Here is a 19,860-nt window from a genome sequence, read left to right on the forward strand (position 1 = left end):
TTTAATGACCGAGAAATCTAATCGCGATACTAATTAATCATTCAGCACGTTACATCACTATATGTAAATTAGTAAACCAATTAAGCGCTGATTCACGCGACGCGCAAAATATTCTACACGTTATATTACGCATCAAGACTATTTTTAATTTACATTGCGAAGACATTATGATACTATACTACTTATATAATGAAAATTACTGTCTACTTACTTATATTAATCCACGTAAATGTAAGTTTGAAATATTTATCTATTACTAATTATCATCAATTATTAATAATTATACCAAGACATAAAGTTAGAGCTTGTTACGAGAGAAGATCTTAGCTTTCAATAAAATAAAATTTTATCTATACTATTACAGGGTATCTGTTCCCTGAAAAAAATATGGAAAATCTGGAATTTTCGGGAATTTCTTTTGTATCTGGAAAAAGGGAATTCTCATGGAATTTTATTGGGACTCGGGAAATTTTTTAAAAAATTCTCTCTTGATAATTTTGCTCTTATATTAATAATATTGTAAGCAATTTCAGCAATTCGTCGATAAGTCAAGTACGAATTGTGTACAAATATATTATAAATGCCTATCTCTTATAAATATTCAATGTCTCGATAAAATATTGAATATGCAGTACATCAGACTTATCGACGATTAATACAGACAACGCACATTTTACACCGTAATGAAAGTAATGAAAGAATTTGTTGTAATTAAAACATTGAAAATTGGAAGAATCAAAGGGACAGTGGAATTTAATTTCGCAGCTGCACGCGGCCGCGCTCTCCTCTCTGCGGTCCGAGGTGGCCGAGCTGAACTCGCGGCTGGTGGCGGCTACTCGCGCGCGGGAGGCAGCCGAGGCCGCGCTGATGCGGGCGGAGGTGCAGGCGGCTCGGGCCGATCAGCGGGCGGAGCAGCAAGCGGCGCGACACGAGGAGCGGCTCACCGAGTTGCATTCCGTCATCGCCGAACTCGGCAGACAGCTGGAGCGGCATCGCGCCACCGTAATTGCCGAGGAGGACGAATCCGGTAAGATGTTGGCAACGACGGACGACGCTCGTCGCTCGTCGCTCGTCCGCGTACCGATTTCCTTCTCCGGAGAGGGGGATAAAGAGAGCCTTGACGAGTGTCACGACCAATACTCCGGGGAACGCGGGGCAATTCTCAGAGAGGCAATCAACGAGCTCTTCTCGGTCTCCGACAATAACGATAGTAATAGCTCTCTCGGTGTCGCGCGCGATCCCCAGTCCTTCCTCTCGAGTTACCGAGAAGAAGAGGCCGAGTCTCTTTCTCTCCTTCTCTCTTGGAGAGACTCGCATACCTCGCGTCGCGAGAAACGACCGTTCTTCTTCCCGGCGCGATTGCTCTTTCGATAAATAACTCACGAGCTGACAGAGTAGATGCGATCTCTCCGAATCGCGATTGCGGGGAAGCTTTGCGCGAAATTCCGAATGTACCGATCGTTTGAAGCCGCGATCTGAGAATCGTTCTTTAATGCGCAGAGGTCGAGACGAGCAGGGATGCCGAAGGTTCCATCACTAATCCGGTAGAGGAAAGCGAGGGCGGAGGAGACATCCAAGGAGACGGTGATCGTACCTTGGGGGATGCTGATTCCAGTTGTTGCGAGGATGAGAATCGGCCGACCGAGGTGAAGAGAAATTAAAACAAAAATGAATTGTTGTACGGTCTCGTGTTGCTAGATATCTAATATACGTATATCCTATGTATATAGTGATATTTTATATCTTAATACTATGCCAATTAATAATAAGAGTTAATGAATTATATAATTTTACTTTTAGAATGGCAGGGAACAACTTGACAGTCCAGCCGCGTTGCCGACTCCGGAACCGACACAGCAGGCAGTGTCGTGTCAGAGCGTCGCCGTCGCGACGCTGCAAGAGGAGATCACGGCATTACGAGCGGAGATTACGAGCTTGCAGACGCAATTGGCTCATTTTAAGAATCAGGGTCAGACCGGTAATCAGAAGCAGACGACGGGCAGTGATTCGCCGCGTCGAGAACTCAGAGTAAGTTCGGAGCAATCTTTTACATCAGACTATAGACATATATATGAAAAAAAAATATTTATTTCCTACATATTTTGGTAAAATAGATAGAGATATTTAAGATTTTGATGAAAGAAATAAAATTAGTATTAAGGATTAATATAACAAGATTGAGATAGAAAAAAATGTTAATAGAAGCAATCATATATTTTTTTGTTTTTCGGTTTCATTTATTTATACATTGGTTCTGTTCTCCGTAGACAAGGGGTAACACCAGCTCGCCGGAACCTTTGACGGCGCCATGCTCGCCGCTTTTACCACCGTTACAAACACCTCCGACAAAGAGCGTAACGAGGGAGGAACCGCCGGTTCTCAAAATGGCAGAGAGAGTGAGATTGAGAAGGACGGACGAGAGGCACATTACCGGTCCGGACATCACTAATTTCGGAGTACGCCAGATTTTTGAACTTACAAAGAATATCGTCTATTAATTTTTGTTTCCTTTCTCTTAACTTTACGTGATGCGCAATGCTTATGCGCCGACATATTTCAGGTATGTTCCACCATGGTCGCCGAACATCTCGTATCGGATCTTCTGGAGCAATCAAACCTGCAGGAACTGAACGGCTCTGAGAAGCAGTTTGAAGTCGAGACAGAGCGATTGAACAGCAGACTCGAGCACGCGCGGGCAAACAATGCGGTTCTCGCTCTCACGTTGCACGAGAGCAAAGCGCAATGCGATAGGTACATCTTCAAAATGACAGCAACACGTATGATCTTTATCACATGGTGATCTTTTTCCGTTGCTTTGCAGGTTGAGTTTATTGGTCGGCAAGTATGAATCGAACGCGACGGCATTGCGACTCGCGCTTTCGTATAGTGATCGTGCTATCGAAGCCTACGACGTTCTCGTTGCTCTGTTGGAGAGCGAAATTGGACTTTCCACCGAGAGGAGTAACGTGACGATCGATAATAGAAGGGCGGCCGAAAATGTTGCGTATCACGTCTTAAATCGACTCGAAAACGATTGTACTAATACGTTGGGTGCTCCGTGGGAAGATAGCATGGTCTTATCGGACGAGTGCGTATTACTTTACAACGCACACAATGTATATGTATGTATGTGTATGATGTATAATTTTTTTTTCTCGATAGATCGGAAGTAACGTGGAACGTAGAGGACGAGCACCGACTCAGAAGACATATTAGCAGGTTGAAGGGAGAACGTACGATGGTGAGATCGACGGCGGTCGAGCTGGAGAGCGTGCACGCGGAACCTCTGAACTCAAAGAATACCATCTCTTTAGCGGAAGCTAGGAAACTCGATTTGGAAACTGCCGTACTCATGCAAGTCGGTATTTGAGTGAAGAAAACTGGAATAAAGTTTATAAGATTTAAAATATATATAAGATATATTTATAAAATTTGATTTTTAGACTTAAGTCATCGAAATTTTTGAATATTTTATTTTTACAAAGATTTTTAATAATACTCAGGAATTGATGGCCATGCGAGAAGATAAGGCTGAATTACGCGCCAGGGTATTCCTTCTGGAAAAGGAACGCGCCACCATAGAATTGAAGTTAAACGCACGGGACACGCAGATTGCGGCTCAACACGCTACCATACAGCATCTCCAGGGTCAATTGAGTGACGCGGAAGCCATGCTCGCGATGGCGACAAACAAGGTATCGTGTATCTAACGTGTTTTTAAAATTCTTTATCTTTTTGCACTGATTAAATAAAAATGTATGTAGGATCGCGGTTTAAGCGACAATGAGAGCGAGGGGATGGAGTCTGAATTAATCGAAGCGCTAGGCAGAGAGGCAAGACTGAAGGAACGTCTGCAGGAATTGATCTCGACCTTGGACGAAGTCAATAAGAATTCTGAGCTCAGGCATCAACAATCCGCTGAACTTGTCAACGATTTGAAAAGAGCAAATGGGTAAGTCGTTGTACAATATTCATTCATGGAGTATTTTCTATACACTTGTACTAAAAAAAATAAGAATTTTCTGTTTCCTCTTTAGCGCATTAGTTCAAACTCTAGAAAAGTCCAAGAAGAAATATCAATCTAGATTGAAGAAGCTGGAGCAACAGATGCTGGGAATGGTAGAGAGGCATGCTGCACAGGTATGATTAAATATAGGTGAAGTATCTGCTTTATTAATCACTCGATATTTACAAGAAAAGTGATTAATTATATGCTAATATATTCTTCTATAAAGTTATTTCTTCTGTAGCTCCTTCCGTCTCTCTTTTAATCTCTGTTCGACGAGATCCTCCAGATCGTCGAGCGGTCTGTAGATTTGATGAACCAATTGTGCGCCGGATAGCATTGTAATGATTGCCACTGAACAAAACGTAATGTAGCGTGGCCAAGATAGTCCAGCTGGCATTATACGTCAATACGTCAATATCTTGGTAGAAAGTGTAAATTCAAGCCTCCTGCCGTAGTCTCTTCTCTACTAGCTCCTCTACTTTTCGACGTTTATACGTCTTGTAGAAGTTAACCTCTCCCACATGCCAATTGATCATGGAGAATTCTAAGGCCGCTCCACAGATGAAAAATATCGGCAGAAATCGGTACTCACGGAATATTCGTTTTCCTGGCCACTTATTAATTAGTCTCTTCAATCTTACACTATAAAATGGCATTAAAAATGTTTAAACAGTTCGTCAAATTACGTAACTACTCCGCTATCTGCTAGTCGGCTGCCACCATATTGGATTATTTCTGCGCATGCGTGTACATACAAATATACGCTACCATTTAGGAACATTCATACGTATATGTTAAGAAATATTTATAAAAACAGAATTTATTTACATAAAAATACACATTTCTTTTATATACAAATATGTGTACTGAATGTTAATTTAATTTTCTATCATACCTGCAGGTGAAAACATTGAAGCAACGAATAGCTTTACTAGAAGAGGAGTCGATGGGTTACAAAGGAAGCATAGCACTGCAGTCTCAAAGTTCTGGCGCTAGCGAGACATCGTTATGACAATCGAGTGACTGAATGGTAGAAAACGAGACATGGGGTACAAGCTTAACGATCCAACAATTATTGCTAATGTCTTTTTTGTCGCCGCGAAATGACATTACGCAAAACGAAGAATGAATCCACGTATTTTTTTATACCGAATAATCGGCCGAAAATAAAAATGCTTAGCCATTCGCTTTGTAATTATACCATGATATATATTAATGCTATCCTAATGAGAATAAAAAAAAAAAAGAAAAAACTCAGCTGGGCCTATGCAATGTGTGCAATGTGTCGATACACGAACGCAAGTAGCCTATTTAAAACAACATTCAGCACATAAATTATAAATTGTTAATCAGTAAAGCGTATCGATTACAACAGTGATAATCGTGTACATATGTATATTGTAAAAGCATAAACCAAGTGTGATATGTGTAAACAACAATGTAATAAATTGTGCTTTATTATCAAAGTCTTCCTAACGCGTTTATAGATATTAAAATGTGAATGTGAGTCCATTATCAATTCATCTCTATGCGTTATTTTTTACTTAATAATTATATACAATTTGGATTATGTTAAGTATCCTGATTTTCTTGCTGTTCCATTTGTAATGCCATTGTTTCTGTGGCACTTTTTTCTGGTACATCAGGCCCTTCCTCCGCTGGTACATCGTTGATTTCCACAGCTTCTTTACTCATCATAATTTTCTGTATTTCCTCCTCCAAATGTACACAGGCTTGCTCAATCTCATAATTTTTGGACACTAAACCAACCCACTGTGCTTCAAGAGCTCTCAATTTATCACCTCCTTGGGTCTGCATCGACTTTCTCTGCCAATTAATCTCTTGAATCATTTTCCTTAGCACTTGCAATTGCTTTTGAGCCTGACCCACCAGCTGAACCAACACTTCCAAATAAGATTTCCACGCTTCACAGCCATAGTCCATCATTAATTCTAAATTACAGATTCTGAAATTGTGCAAAGATGTGTAAAAAATAATACAAGAGATTGCACACTGAGTCAGTGAAATCATTGTCTACCTAGTGGCTTGATGCTCCAATTGCGCGCTACTGTTTTGCACACTCTCGTTCCATGCTGCTAAATCATTGAGTTTGCCAGACGGAGGTGGTGGCAACTCGTAACGTTTCATACTAAGGACTTCCATCGGCAAACGATTCTGCATCCTCTCAAACTCGTGTTTCATTACCTCTGTTTCGAACGCGGTTATATTCAGAGGCTGCAAATGTTCTAGATAATTCTTTGTCGGTCTGTAACGACGCGTCTCTTCCTCTACCATCGCCAGTGCCTGGAACACGTTGGGTTTCAGATATTTTATAAAGAAGAAATACGCAAGTTTATTTTACATCTTCTTGGAGGTGTACAACCTTCAATTATCACGTTGTTTATTCTATTCAATGATAAAAAAGGGTTACATGATTTATTATTTACCGCTTCTCGCACGCCAGGTTCATCGTATCCCTGATCGATATACGGTAGTGCATCGACAATCACTTCTCCAGCCATAATAAATTAAAATAAAATTACACGAAAATACTTTTTACAGATAACAATTGTTTGTAAACACATCACACGGTCATCTCGGTCAGGTGTTTTGTCAAACGCCAATGAATATAAAATATATAGAAGAAAACAAACTATAAGAAACGAATAAATCTGACAAATGACTAGAGAATTTTCTCGCGAAAAACACTAGACTAGGGTCGTCTCGATTGCGCACATGTTTGATCGGACACACCACATATATATGGCGTTTTCGAATAGTCGGGTTTGACCCAACCCGGGGTAGTTTACTAGACGTCATTGACCAATCGCAGCCATGTAACTATACATTCTTCAGAAGAATGGCTGTGATTGGTCAATGACGTCTAGTAAACTACTCCGGATTGGATTAAACCCGACCATTCAAAAACGCCAATAGATCGATGCCTAGGGTAATCAGCACGATTGACCAATCAAAAGTCTTTATTTTCAACTGGCCAATAAGCATTGGGTCTGAGTGACAATCACTCCAAATACTTCGAAGCATTTGATTAGCCAATTGGAACAAAGAGATTTCTATCAGTTAGTGTACACTAGTGCAGAAAGTTTGTTTGTTCGTGCAGAACAAACCTGTTGTTTGTGCAGATTTCACATGTTTTGAGTGATTAATTATATATGTAAAGAAAGTTTGAAAAAGATAAAATTAAAATTTTCAGAAAAAAAAATTTGAAAGATTTCGGATCGAGATTAGCTACGAAAATCCCTAAGAGACGCCATTTTATTCCTCGAAATATTAGCCGCAGTCGAAACGTTTGTGAAAGTTTTGTGTAGTTTTCCGCTGTTTTTATTCGGAATGTATGGACCTGCACATTTTTTTCAATCTAAATGATCTCATTTTTTCCAGCGATATGAGTATTATAAACATTTAAACTTCTATCGGATTTTATATATTCTCAGTGATTATTTCCCTATAACAATACATACTCATCAGGTTAGTTGACAAATTTAAAGTTTATCTTAAGTTTTGCTTCTTGATCTCAATGATTTTAATATTTGATTATTTATGTTAATAATAATTCAGATGAATATGTTTAAAATTTCCAAATTAATTGCTTTCAGTGCAATCAGGACAAGAATATTGGAGCTTAACCATGGCTATGCACACTGTTCCACCAAAGCGAAAAGAAATCTACAAGTATGAAGCCCCATGGCCGTTGTACAGTATGAACTGGTCAGTGAGGCCTGATAAAAGATTTCGTTTAGCATTGGGAAGTTTTGTGGAAGAGTACAACAACAAAGTACAAATTGTTTCGCTGGACGAAGAGACATCTGAATTTAGTGCTAAAAGTACATTTGATCATCCTTATCCAACTACAAAAATTATGTGGATACCAGATAGCAAAGGTATTTGCATTTATTTTAATTTGTTATCTTTTCTAGGTTCTATTGATAATCAAATAAATAAATATTTGTTAGGTTTATTTCCCGATCTTCTTGCCACATCTGGTGATTATTTAAGAGTGTGGCGTGCCGCCGAGCCTGAGACTCGTTTGGAATGTGTCTTGAATAACAATAAGAATTCGGATTTCTGTGCGCCACTTACATCCTTCGATTGGAACGAGGTAGATCCGAATCTTATCGGCACTTCTAGTATAGACACTACTTGCACAATATGGGGTTTAGAAACAGGACAGATGTTGGGCAGAGTAAACATGGTTACGGGTCATGTAAAAACACAGCTGATTGCTCATGACAAAGAAGTATACGACATTGCATTTAGCCGCGCCGGAGGTGGTCGTGACATGTTTGCATCTGTCGGTGCCGATGGTTCTGTGCGAATGTTCGATCTACGACACTTGGAGCATTCGACGATAATCTACGAGGATCCGCAACACACTCCGCTATTGCGACTAGCATGGAACAAGCAGGATCCAAATTATCTTGCTACTGTAGCGATGGACGCGTGCGAAGTCATTATTCTGGACGTTCGTGTACCATGCACGCCAGTCGCGAGATTAAGTAATCACAGGTCAATATAAAACACAATCATTCATCCATTCACGATTGTTATTTATGTCATATTATACAGAAATATTTCATTTCTTGTATTGAATATTTCTTCAATTAATTGCTTTTTTTTTTTTGTTATAGAGCCAGCGTTAATGGAATAGCTTGGGCCCCACATTCGTCATGTCACATTTGCACTGCTGGTGATGATAATCAAGCATTGATTTGGGATATACAGCAAATGCCAAGAGCGATAGAAGATCCTATACTTGCTTACACTGCTGCAGAAGGTGAAGTTAATCAGATTCAATGGGGCGCCACGCAGCCCGATTGGATAGCCATTTGTTACAATAAAGCGGCCGAGATTCTTCGAGTTTAAATTAAGAATCTTTCATTAAAATATAATTATTTTTAATTTTGTTTTAAATGCACGAGTTATAAAGAATCAATATTTTTTTTTTATATTAACTTAAGATACATATATTCTGAGTGAATGGCTGTAAATAGCAACATTTCAATTCTTGCATCTTTTAACTATGTATATACATTTATAGAAATATTACATAAATTGTATCGATATATAATTAATCAATCATTAATAGTTTAAAAAACGGTTTTTAAATTGCGTTAGGTATGAACATTGATATAATTTTATAGTTAATTGTTATTACAATAACGGTATATATGTAACCATATAGTATAGCGTAGTTGTAGCATTAATTCCCTCGAATGTGATCAAGTTATTGTGATTACTCGCAATTTTTAGTATGTAATGTACAGATTTTTATATAAGTGTAAATTTTTGATATTTGAAGATGTATATTATATAATGACACTCTCGACGAATATATACCAATGATTACATCAACATTGATATGGATACCAAATTAACAAGTTAATTTAAAAGAGACCCATTATGTAATAATATTTATTAACAATTTCAAATTAATAATTAATAATTTCAATATTACATACAAATTATTGAATTATGTATCAGAATTGACACATATATGTAGAAAGGTATATTAATAAGAGTAAAATTTTTACAAAAACAACATGCATGTTTTATGTATTATATGAAATATCGTGATTTACAAATGTTAAACGAACAATATGCAATTATTTACAATAATGAGCTCTGCATGAGTTTATAATTCGGTCAATTATATAAAATGAATGCGTTTCTTTCGCATTCATTTTGGTCTAGACTGACATTTCGCGCGCGTGTGTATATGTATGCATGATTTTTTTAGTTTGCAATTTTTTTCCTAGTGCAATAAATATTATTAACTCTGATACAGAGTAAATATACTTTCGCCTTCAATGTAATAAGCAGTGATCTTACTATATTCATGAAACTATTCGATAGAAAATCTTTCAAAATTTCTAAGCATTCATTATCAAGAAAACCACGATAACTTCTCGGGCATAGACGGAATACTTTTATCTAATTGTATCAATACATTTTTATAATATAACGCAAGAGCTTAATTATCCTCTCACGTATCAATATAAGAAAAGAAATATGCTTTGGCAAGAATCTATGCCTTAAAAGAATTTGAATATATGTATATAATATTTTTATACTTGTCTATCCCCTAAGTCAAGTAAATCTGTATATATTTTTATGCGAGACATTATTTATATAAAAGCATTGATTTTTCTTTCTAATGTCGACAAAATAAATTACATTCACTCAATCTCGAACACTCACAAATTATACATGCACGCATACATTTTCGCATTTTACTTTCATCAATAATTTATATTACAAACGAATTGTAAGCAGATCATATATTTACGAGAAATGTTAAAATTCATCTTTTATCCTCTCGTCTCGGTCTGATTTTCTCTCAAAACAACAACATGTGAATTTACATCGTGTAAATAACAACTATTGTATGTGACTTCGCTGAGTGTGTTTACTCTATTTCAATATAGAATAAACTCAGACTAATAGAGCACAATAGAGACAGACTAATAGAGCACAATAGAGACAGACTAATAGAGCATAATAGAGACAGACTAATAGAGTACAATACTAGAATACTCAATACTAGAATACTCAATACTAGAGTACTCAATACTAGAATACTCAATACTAGAATATTACAATTCTCGATATCCTCGAGACGTAAAATTCAAAGTAATTGAAAAATTTATGTAATCTATTATCGCGAGTAACTTTAATGGCAGGTAAGATCATATCTTGCATCGCGAAGTGTCTGAACTCCCCGATACTTTATGTGATCATTGTATAAGATACTTTTCCAGATTCTATTGAGGATTTTCTTTAAACTCTCGAAAAATCGAGTATACAAATTTTTCGAAATTGCTTATAGAACACACAATTTACTCGCAATATAGTAAAGGTGTAGAATCGTGCATGCCATGGTGAGCATGTTTCCCATGGCGACAGACACGTGTACCCGGCGGAACGCTTGATGAATCTTCAAGTAGTGCGGGCAGTTTTTTAGCGGCCCGGTGTTGTAACCGCCAATCTCGTTTCCAACACCTGCCGCGCGTTCCAAGTTGTTTTTCTGCACGATCAACTGGAGCAGCGGAGGTGTTAGGTAGAGACGAATTAACAATTCCAGGAAGAAGGCTCCAGACATCGCACCGACCTACGAATAGCATTTAATATCAATTTTATTCGTTTCTCTTTTCAATTTTATTAGATTTAAAATTAAATAGAAAAATTAAATTAAGAAAAAGTCAAATCTCTGAAAAGTTATATTTATTAAAAAAATATATATGTTATGTATGTAAAAGGAAAATCTATCTTTAATTTTTAAGATATTATCTACTCACCTGAATAGCGATTTCGGTGTCCCACGTGTACGTCGGATGGTGTTTGACGAATATGAGAAGAGTGGTGAGACTCAAGCCTGCGTTAATCGTAAAATATCTCGGAAATAGGACACGCTGCACCTCACCAAACGCGTGTCGTGGTAATGCAAAGTATAAGGATAAACCTGGAAACAAATTATCATGTGTGTAAGTAATCAATCATAGAAACTTATGTAAGAAAAAAAGAGAAAACTCACTCTCTATTCTTACGATATACAGATATTTCGATATTTTTTATTTACCTGATACGAAGGTCATCCAAATTTGCGCACCTAAATGTATGACAAAGGATGCGAGATAAATAAGGGTTGTTATCCTTGAATAAGAATGGCTAGAAGCCTGTTGTTTTCCCTTTGTTGAAACGAGGAGCGATGCAACAAACAAGACCGCTGCGATCACGATTACATGAGTGGGTTGTGTTGTGTGAAAGAGAATTCTGCAAAAAAAGAACATAATTATGGATTTAATATCTCGGTCTCTCTCAATTGCGAGAATTTTAATTAAAGAAAACACTCTATTCCGGATCAATCAAAACTTTTTTGATAATTTGTAAAAAGAAATTAAATTTTTTTTTACGTAGGAATATGCTAGAATTAGCGTTCTTATTGTTAGATATTATAGTTCAAATTCGAAAAATTTCAAATTGAGAATTAATTAGCAAAAAATTATGCTATTTGCAACTTGATAAAAGGCTTGGAAGGAATGCAATAAAAATACATTATCTCGATCGGAATCGTAACAGTCCATGTGGTCTGATTAGATCTTTTTCATTTTTTTTTCATTCTTATCACCATAAAAAAGTTTACAGTGATGATCCAACTTGACGCAATTTGCGAGATATACTCCACGCACCGTATGTTCTCGACATATCTTTGCAATTAGATATATAATTCGCCGAGTATTTTGAACTATATGATTATTTAATACATGGTGCGCAAGTCTGCGGTCCGCGATATCGATAAATTCGAATTCGTCACGATCTTCTTTAAATAATTTAATTTATGTCGACGTGACGTCAAAGTCAAATAAATCTGCCGAGGTTGAAGACGTCTGAGAATGCTTTGCTGTCAATGCAAGCATGTGATTAACGCTTATAGATTTGTCTAATTTTGAAATGAGTTCAAGGCATGTAGAACTTTTGCTTTCTAATATACAACACACCCACACACACACACATACATGTATGTGTTGATTTGCCATAATTATCATATTTATTTTCTCATCGTAGAAAATTGTTTTATATACATGAATACGCGAATATATTATAAAAATATATTTATAATATAAAAAGATGAAAAACTATTATAGTTGAAAGGAATGTAATTTATATATTATTAATACTTATTATCATTCATATAGTTCTCATATGACGCAAATGTTAAAAATGCAACGCATGAAGAAGATGAAGAACTCGTTAGTAAATTTCAGCAAGCGCTTCCTGCCGAGATGACACGCATTTATGCCTGTGGCATATCGAAGACACATAAATAGCAATAATTTTTGCACGTACAAGCACGTGTGTCAACATGTATGCATTCGCGTACACATACGCGTGACTCTCTCGAAATTCTCCGAAGTGTCTCGCGTATTTTATGCCGGTGCTGTTACGAGGATGCTGATGTACGCATTCCCTGATTAAGTACCCCGACGTCTGCCTGCAACGTTTCTTTTTTTTCTCTCAATAAATTGAAAGCGCGCTCGCATATTTGCCAACGCGATATTCGCTTCGATAAATTTCGGTCCTTTTGATTCTGTATATTTTGAATAGCATTATGGAAATTTAATAAAAAAGAATTTGCATAATCATCCTTTTTTGACCATTCGATCAGAAATGATTTCTATCTATCTATTTTATAAATAGACATAAAGTAATTCTAATTGTTTCAGAAGGTAACGCCTTTCATTTATCAATCAAACGCGATTTAACGTGACGTAGCATCAAATTATCACATATGACGCAGTCTTTATTTGTTCATTAATCTTAACAGTAAACAAATAATTTTACATGTTTGCATCATAAAATTTTTATCTTTCAAAATTGTCGAATTTATCAAATTTCAGGCGTACGTCATTTAAAATGTAATAATGGTCGCTAATGTGTCATGCTGTATAAATAATTATATACAATTTTCGCCGGCGTATATAATTTACGTAATTGCACGAAGGGAGATCGCAAGAGAGATATTTGCGAGAGAAATTACTTCTTTTTCGTTAACCAGATAAAAGTATCGTCGTGAATCAATAGGCGACCATCATCCTCGGACTAATTTTACATTTACAAATAAAATCACGAGGACTGATCTGACTGTCGAGAGACGTTGTTTTTTTTGGCAAACGTAGAGCATTCTCGATAAGAAACGTTTGTGACAATACATTGCGCGTGATCACACTCGTGATCCCTTTCGAGTGTCAATTAATCGCGACGAGGTCAACCAATCACAATACATTTGTCAGTGAATTTTTTGCCCTCAATTGTTTCCTCGTGATTAATAAATCGGTGTTTGCGCGACACAAGTAGGTGAACAGGCGAGACGAAAAAAAATCCAGCACGCGACATTTTGCGTCACATCTGTTTATCTCGTTTGTTATAGACCCGCATATTTTTTACCTCTTATATTTCATCATTCCCGTTATTTTTATATCGGTTACGACAAGTGCAAGATGGTGAAACAAATGTCTCCAACGAGAAATTTAATTAAAGAATGAGATTATTTTGTCTCTCATTTATTTCATCAACGATGCTAGACGATTTTATTCATTTATCTCTTTACCGTTCATCAGATATAAAATATTGTTAGATAGTTAGATACATCTTTTTCTGTCGCTCTTTCTTTGTTTTAATCAAATGCATACATTGGTTAGATATATTGAATAGTTAATTTTTCTACATTTCTTCCTTTTTTAATATCTTAATTATTTTTTATTTTTTCTGCTTTTTCCATTTTTGATTTTGTTTTAATCTCTCTCTCGTTATCTTATGTTTTTTTTTCATTTAAAGATTGTATACCCCGTCTTTTATTTATGGTGCAGGATCTGCGAAAGGAAGAGTCCGGGGATTAAGTCCAGAAGATAAGCGCGATTCGACGTGCGAATAATCGGACGTACGTCCGTGTGTGTGTGTGTGTGTGTGTGTGTAAATGCGTTACGAGTCTGGTATTATCAACGGGAAACGTGCAGGATGGCACGCACGATCTATGTCGCTTAGATTGCGACAGTATATGATTCGCAAAAGTCAGTCCTCTCTCCGGTTTTAATAACCGTACGAAACACAATGAGCGCGAATCTCTCGTTTGCATGCATCTGATCTCTCCTTTTTGCTTCAAAATGTCACGTTACTCCTAAAATGTAACCTTGTGACTCTAAGTAAATCTATCTTTAAATACAAATTTAATACTTGGAATATATATCAGTTCTGTTCTGTACATCGATTAATTTCAGTTATAAAAAATAATCTCAATTAGTAGGTGAATCTACATCAAGACGACAATTTTTAATATAAAATTATTACACATACAGTTAAATAAGAATCTGAAATAAGTGTGGTAAAAATTTTATTAAAGATATATCATCGAAAATAATTACGTCATATTTCGAGTAACTGAATGTACATATTGTAGGAAAGAGAGAGAGAGAGAGAGAATAAATTATATAAATTATTAATAAACGGAAGGATGACATGTGAATAAACGCACAATATACTATTCATACATTTTGAGATGCGTTTCTAATAAATTATGCGACATAACGGAGTGACCAGACAAAACAAACGAGATCATTTATGCCTCATTTGTGATTCTTTAAAGATGCGAGAGAGGTGCTTGATACTCGGCGAATTATCAGTTCCGACACGGCAGGCAGATTACAGGTGTTTGGTATGCTCGTGAACTCGTTATATAACTTACCGTTTTGTGCGTGCTAAATTTCTATAAAAAGAAATCCTTGATATTTTATGTATTTCCAATTATCGAGAACGATTAATTATGATTTAATATAAACTAGTATAAAAGGCTTTTCGCGTACACAGATTAAACAATGGAATCCAAAACTAAAAAAGACAACAAAATTATATATTCTTCAAGTTAATAATTAAGTTAATTTTAGATAGAATTAGCTAGAGTTTTTAGAGAATAATTACATTTTTTATTTTAATATTAAATAGAAAAATATACGATAGAAAAAATTGAAAACTTGCAATAAATGATGTAATTTTCGCTAAAAAAAAGTTAATTGCAAATTAATGCAAATTAATTAAGTGCAAAGCAGTTGTTATTAAAAAGATATATCTAATCTTAGGATATTCTATAAATATATATATATATATATATATATATATATATATATATATATATATATATGTTAAAACGAAATTTCTCCGACAGTTGTTTTTTTTTAACAGTGATTTATATATAGATATGATAATGTATATATATGATATGTGATATATGATATGATATGTTGTATTTTCGTACGAGATATGCAAAATTTATAATATAATAATTATGAAATATATATTTTATATATACTGATATGATCTGATTGTGACATACATTTATTAAAGAGCCAACGCAAGAGCAATTATCGGGGACAATCGATTAATTTCAACCAATATTCAAAATGTTTGAATGCTCGATCAACGGACTATTTAATAAGAAATCTCCTCGAGAGATAATGTTTCCTACGCCTTTGCGTTATAAACGGGTTTCGGCGGTTGTCCGAAACGCCCAGGATATGTAATTATGTTTTTTTTATTGGAAATTGTATCACGCGTGACCACGTATGCTGTGTCAGCTCGAAAATGTATACGTATGCGATTTCAGCGCGAGAAAGTCGCGATTCCATTAAACTTTATTGTACAAACAAAAATTAACGATTGCCTCCCGTGCAAAAAAACACGCGTTATGTACATTACCAAAAGTGCACGCATTATATATATTACTAAAAAATAATTATATTATATAATCATTATATTATTTCTAATTAATATTTTTAATTAATATTAAAATTAATCAGAATAATAATTAAATATAAATATTATTCTTTGCCAAGAGATTTTTGATATATATATTTGTATGTGCGTATGTGTGTGTGTAAGAAATTATTATAAAAAATAAATGTTAGAAGATAAAGCAATAAAAAAAATATTTAATCTCTTTATAAGCGACTTCTTTGAAAGAATGAAGCTTGCGTGCACGTCCTTTACAAGAATGCATTCATTTATCTGTCTTTCTTTTTTTTGAGAGAACGTGGCGATTACGCGAACATGACACGCAGCAAGAGCGGACACAGTCATCGGTTTGTGTGTTCTCCCACGAGACACATCGTAGACTTGTAATCATTATCCAATTATCCGACTAATTATAGGCACGCGATGTTAATGCCCGAGAACGTTGCACTCGAGAGCGATTTAATCGATGTCTCTCGATTACACATAAAAGTGCAATCGCTAAATAAAAGATATGTTTACGGAATTATATGGAATTATTGAAATATCGCGTTATCGATATGATAAACTTTACGTCGAATTTCATAGAGATCCGTGGAAGTTTTTCGATTCTTTTTCTTTTTTCTTTTTTAGAAATTATTTAGATCTTTTAGAATTATCGGAATCCAAATCGTTCAAAAAATATCGAGAGAAGAAAAAGATGTTATCGGTAAAAATTATTCCAGAATTTATTGAAAACTTTTGAAGAGGTGCGTCAATTATGACGTCATTGGCACCTTTGACAAGAATAGATAAAAGAAGGTATGCGTCACATCTAAAATAAACTTCCGCGAATTTTACATTTTTTCAAAAAAGGAGATCTATTTATAATTTTATGTATATAGAAAAATTGAAAAAGGAAACAATGCTCAATAAAAATAATCTCTCGCAGCGTGTCATTACTAACTTGATTTTTCAAAATTATAGCGTATTTCGTTTCAGCAAAAAAGGATATTTATTGTTCAAATTATAATGTAACAATAAAAAGATAATGTAACAATAAAAAGAAATTAAATAGAAATCTTTTTAAATTGCCATTTCGATGACGTCTTCGCACGTCAATAGATCATTGTTTTCATAACGATTCTCGAAATAGAGATCAAAGAGATCAAAGATACCGACTAGATGCACATATGTATCTTACAAATGGAAGGCAATAAATATGTCATATGATGGAAAGTTTATCGCGAAGATAGAAAAGATTTTTTAGATAGACCATGTACCATCAGTTTCGATTTGCATCATGCATTGATTAATGCTTTCCCACTTCTCCCATTTTGACAATTATTCGCGGGATTTAATTTAAAACATTAGAAATATATAGACATTGATAATGCGTAATTTTGCGGTGATTTTTTCTGGTTCTGATAAAATTAAAAAATACATTTATCTTCTGAATCAATAAATCAAGCGGAAGGCTCTTATCACGAGAAGGTTCTTCATCACAATATCAAAATCCAATTAATTAATTCTTATCATATGCCTAGAACTTACGTATTAAAATCTAGATGTGTTTGTAATTATTAAAATAGAATAGTCATGATAGAAATATCGTAAATAACTAACAATTTTGAAAAAGCTATCTATTTTGACAGCATTAAAAATGATCCTATCTTTAACTCTTCAAAAATGAAAATGTAAGATATATGTTTATTTTATTTATTTAATTACTCATAATTATCGCGTTCTTAATATAGATATATAGAAATTTTAGAAATCGATCTCTCTGTAGAAATAATTTTAAAAAGACTACTAGCATTGCTAATTAAAGTCATAAATTATGCTTCAACTTTCTTTCATCATGAACAGTTTGCTCCGCGAGATATTTTATCACTGAAATTTTATGCAAAGGTATTGGCATTATTAAGTTTTTGTCAATAAATTTCGATCTGTGCTGCGCTGCTTTTCGGATATATTATGTATTGTTTTTGCATAAAATATTAAAAATGTTATCTAAACAGATTATATTGGAAAAGATGAATAAAAGTATATACTAGCATTATATTATTACGCGCGTATATGTATTGATTTAGTATTATGAATGATAAATCGTAATTGGATTTGCAACGAAATCCAGTGATTAAATCGTATATGATTGTATATGTGTAAAATGACTTCCCGCAAGACAATTACATATATATGATAAGAACATTGCATATACAGAGGTCTTTTCTTGCGTACACACATCGCATGCAAAAATTTTACGATAGCAATCGTTTTGTCTATTTTAAGTATGTGTACTTTCCAAAAGTAAATCTTGCATATATAAAGATTTCTCTTTTATCAGCGACACATGGTGTCTTAAAACTCGAAACATTTCTTTGCAAGTGTGAAAAATATGCAAGACTTGCCTAAGTTGAGAACTTTGTAATTGCATCTACAAATTGTAACGAGATCCTTAGAGGGGGGACAAAAACTTCACGCGCGAACTCGAAGAGTTTGTCCAGCGTGCGAGAGTGCGTCCAGCTCCCAGATCTGCCTCCTCTGAAGAGAATCGTCTTTGATGAAAGAAAGCGAGCGTCTCATCGATAAGACGAGAGTCAGATAAGTCTGACGAAATCTGTCGATTTTTATGCAGAAATTTTCTGTTCAAATTTTATATCAAAAATTATCAAAAAGAGAGAGAGAGAGAGAGAGAGAGAGAGAGAGAGCAAATTTTTTATACTTACTTGAACGCTTTGGAGTGACCCACGATCTCGTAGTACTTGGTAAGCTTCTTCAACAGCAGTCTGTAGTAAATCGTGCTCGCGGTCAGGACATTGTCGGCCAGATCGGGCAGGTAGAACGCGTTCCTCTCCTGCTCCCGCTGACGCAGGAGCTCCTCCTTCTCCAGCATCTTCTCGTGAAGTTTCGTGTACTTTTCCTTGGCACGGGACAACTTGCCGCTTTTTTTTTTCGAATCGAATAACATCGTTTCGTTACCAACCAATGTACGTACACACATGGTGCGTCGCTGCTAATGTACCGTGATATCAGCGAGAGAGAGAATCTCAGTTATCTCTTACTCAAAGACGACGATCTTTGAACAGGACACTCGGGTCACTTGAAGACTGTTCGCGATTTCCCTATCCCGTTGGCACTCTGCTGTTACCGATCTCTCGTGTCTCTCCTCTCTATCTATCTAAATGCTCGTTCTCCAGCAGCGCAGGTGGGTTTGACGAACTCGAATGTGCTCGATAGCGCGATAGCCTGTCGTCGAGGGTGACCGATCACATCCGATCGTTTGACATGCGTGACGTGCGTGGGAGAGAAATTCTACACTCGCTACTTCTCTCTCTTTCTGATTTTCTCTATTTCTCTCTCTGCCCGATTATCGTCGTAGAGTGCGCTGCGCCTCGACACCGCTCCACTTTTATGTCACTCCCTCTCTTTCCTCCGGTTCTCCGTCTCTACGAGGTGGCGAACGGATGCGAAAAGGGTTGAGGCGCCATGGGTCTCTTTTTCTACAAGAGAGAACAGGCGCTGATTTTTTTTTCGCGGTGACATTTTGATTCTCAGAATTGAATCTTCTATAA

General features: G+C 35.7%; 6 protein-coding genes across 14 annotated transcripts in view; 2 read left to right on the plus strand and 4 right to left on the minus strand.

Annotated features, from left to right (window-relative positions):
* LOC145963200 (colorectal mutant cancer protein) overlaps positions 1 to 5,478 on the plus strand; it is a 39,004-nt gene extending 33,526 nt beyond the window's left edge. For 4 of the 7 annotated variants that reach the window (XM_083084904.1, XM_083084909.1, XM_083084910.1 and 1 more), the window contains 11 exons: positions 766 to 1,027; positions 1,501 to 1,646; positions 1,801 to 2,028; positions 2,268 to 2,456; positions 2,561 to 2,751; positions 2,822 to 3,088; positions 3,163 to 3,358; positions 3,504 to 3,695; positions 3,765 to 3,952; positions 4,038 to 4,140; positions 4,911 to 5,478. In XM_083084904.1, the coding sequence (XP_082941030.1) occupies positions 766 to 1,027; positions 1,501 to 1,646; positions 1,801 to 2,028; positions 2,268 to 2,456; positions 2,561 to 2,751; positions 2,822 to 3,088; positions 3,163 to 3,358; positions 3,504 to 3,695; positions 3,765 to 3,952; positions 4,038 to 4,140; positions 4,911 to 5,021 (2,073 nt within the window). In that variant the 3' untranslated portion in view covers positions 5,022 to 5,478. Of the gene's footprint in view, positions 1 to 747; positions 1,028 to 1,500; positions 1,647 to 1,800; positions 2,029 to 2,267; positions 2,457 to 2,560; positions 2,752 to 2,821; positions 3,089 to 3,162; positions 3,359 to 3,503; positions 3,696 to 3,764; positions 3,953 to 4,037; positions 4,157 to 4,910 lie in introns of all 7 variants that reach the window. The other 3 variants (XM_083084905.1, XM_083084903.1, XM_083084907.1) reach the window with 2 other exon arrangements.
* Sloth2 (ubiquinol-cytochrome c reductase complex assembly factor 6 sloth 2) lies at positions 4,152 to 4,406 on the minus strand. Its single transcript, XM_083084927.1, has one exon. The coding sequence runs from the start codon at positions 4,404 to 4,406 to the stop codon at positions 4,236 to 4,238; it is 171 nt and encodes a 56-aa protein (XP_082941053.1). The 3' UTR covers positions 4,152 to 4,235.
* LOC145963206 (ubiquinol-cytochrome c reductase complex assembly factor 5-like) lies at positions 4,447 to 4,728 on the minus strand. The gene has a single exon (XM_083084924.1). The coding sequence runs from the start codon at positions 4,663 to 4,665 to the stop codon at positions 4,447 to 4,449; it is 219 nt and encodes a 72-aa protein (XP_082941050.1). The 5' UTR covers positions 4,666 to 4,728.
* On the minus strand, positions 5,341 to 6,638 carry Bcas2 (BCAS2 pre-mRNA processing factor). Of its 3 annotated transcripts, none has more exons than XM_083084921.1 (3): positions 6,457 to 6,638; positions 6,048 to 6,313; positions 5,341 to 5,975 (listed from the first exon to the last, which is right to left on the minus strand). In XM_083084921.1, exons 1-3 carry the CDS (start codon positions 6,529 to 6,531, stop codon positions 5,582 to 5,584), a joined length of 735 nt encoding a protein of 244 aa, XP_082941047.1. In that variant the 5' UTR covers positions 6,532 to 6,638; the 3' UTR covers positions 5,341 to 5,581. The 3 variants fall into 3 exon arrangements, with proteins under 3 accessions (XP_082941047.1, XP_082941048.1, XP_082941049.1); XM_083084922.1 differs by having other exon boundaries at positions 6,441 to 6,633; XM_083084923.1 differs by lacking the exon at positions 6,457 to 6,638 and adding an exon at positions 6,393 to 6,413.
* A 471-nt stretch (positions 6,639 to 7,109) lies between these two features.
* On the plus strand, positions 7,110 to 9,810 carry Wap (DDB1 and CUL4 associated factor wap). The gene is made up of 5 exons (XM_083083720.1): positions 7,110 to 7,317; positions 7,412 to 7,498; positions 7,627 to 7,911; positions 7,984 to 8,536; positions 8,659 to 9,810. The coding sequence occupies exons 3-5, from the start codon at positions 7,659 to 7,661 to the stop codon at positions 8,891 to 8,893; spliced, it is 1,041 nt and encodes a 346-aa protein (XP_082939846.1). The 5' UTR covers positions 7,110 to 7,317; positions 7,412 to 7,498; positions 7,627 to 7,658; the 3' UTR covers positions 8,894 to 9,810.
* Positions 9,429 to 19,708, minus strand: LOC145962553 (transmembrane protein 205). The gene is made up of 4 exons (XM_083083721.1): positions 19,015 to 19,708; positions 11,607 to 11,800; positions 11,326 to 11,489; positions 9,429 to 11,138 (listed from the first exon to the last, which is right to left on the minus strand). The coding sequence occupies exons 1-4, from the start codon at positions 19,287 to 19,289 to the stop codon at positions 10,851 to 10,853; spliced, it is 921 nt and encodes a 306-aa protein (XP_082939847.1). The 5' UTR covers positions 19,290 to 19,708; the 3' UTR covers positions 9,429 to 10,850.
* Positions 19,709 to 19,860: the final 152 nt, after the last annotated feature.

The sequence above is a fragment of the Camponotus vicinus genome, unplaced genomic scaffold (assembly GCF_025532165.1).
Source record: "Camponotus vicinus isolate PSW18456_S1 unplaced genomic scaffold, iyCamVici1.0 SCAF_12, whole genome shotgun sequence".
Classification (NCBI taxonomy): Eukaryota; Metazoa; Arthropoda; class Insecta; order Hymenoptera; family Formicidae; genus Camponotus; species Camponotus vicinus.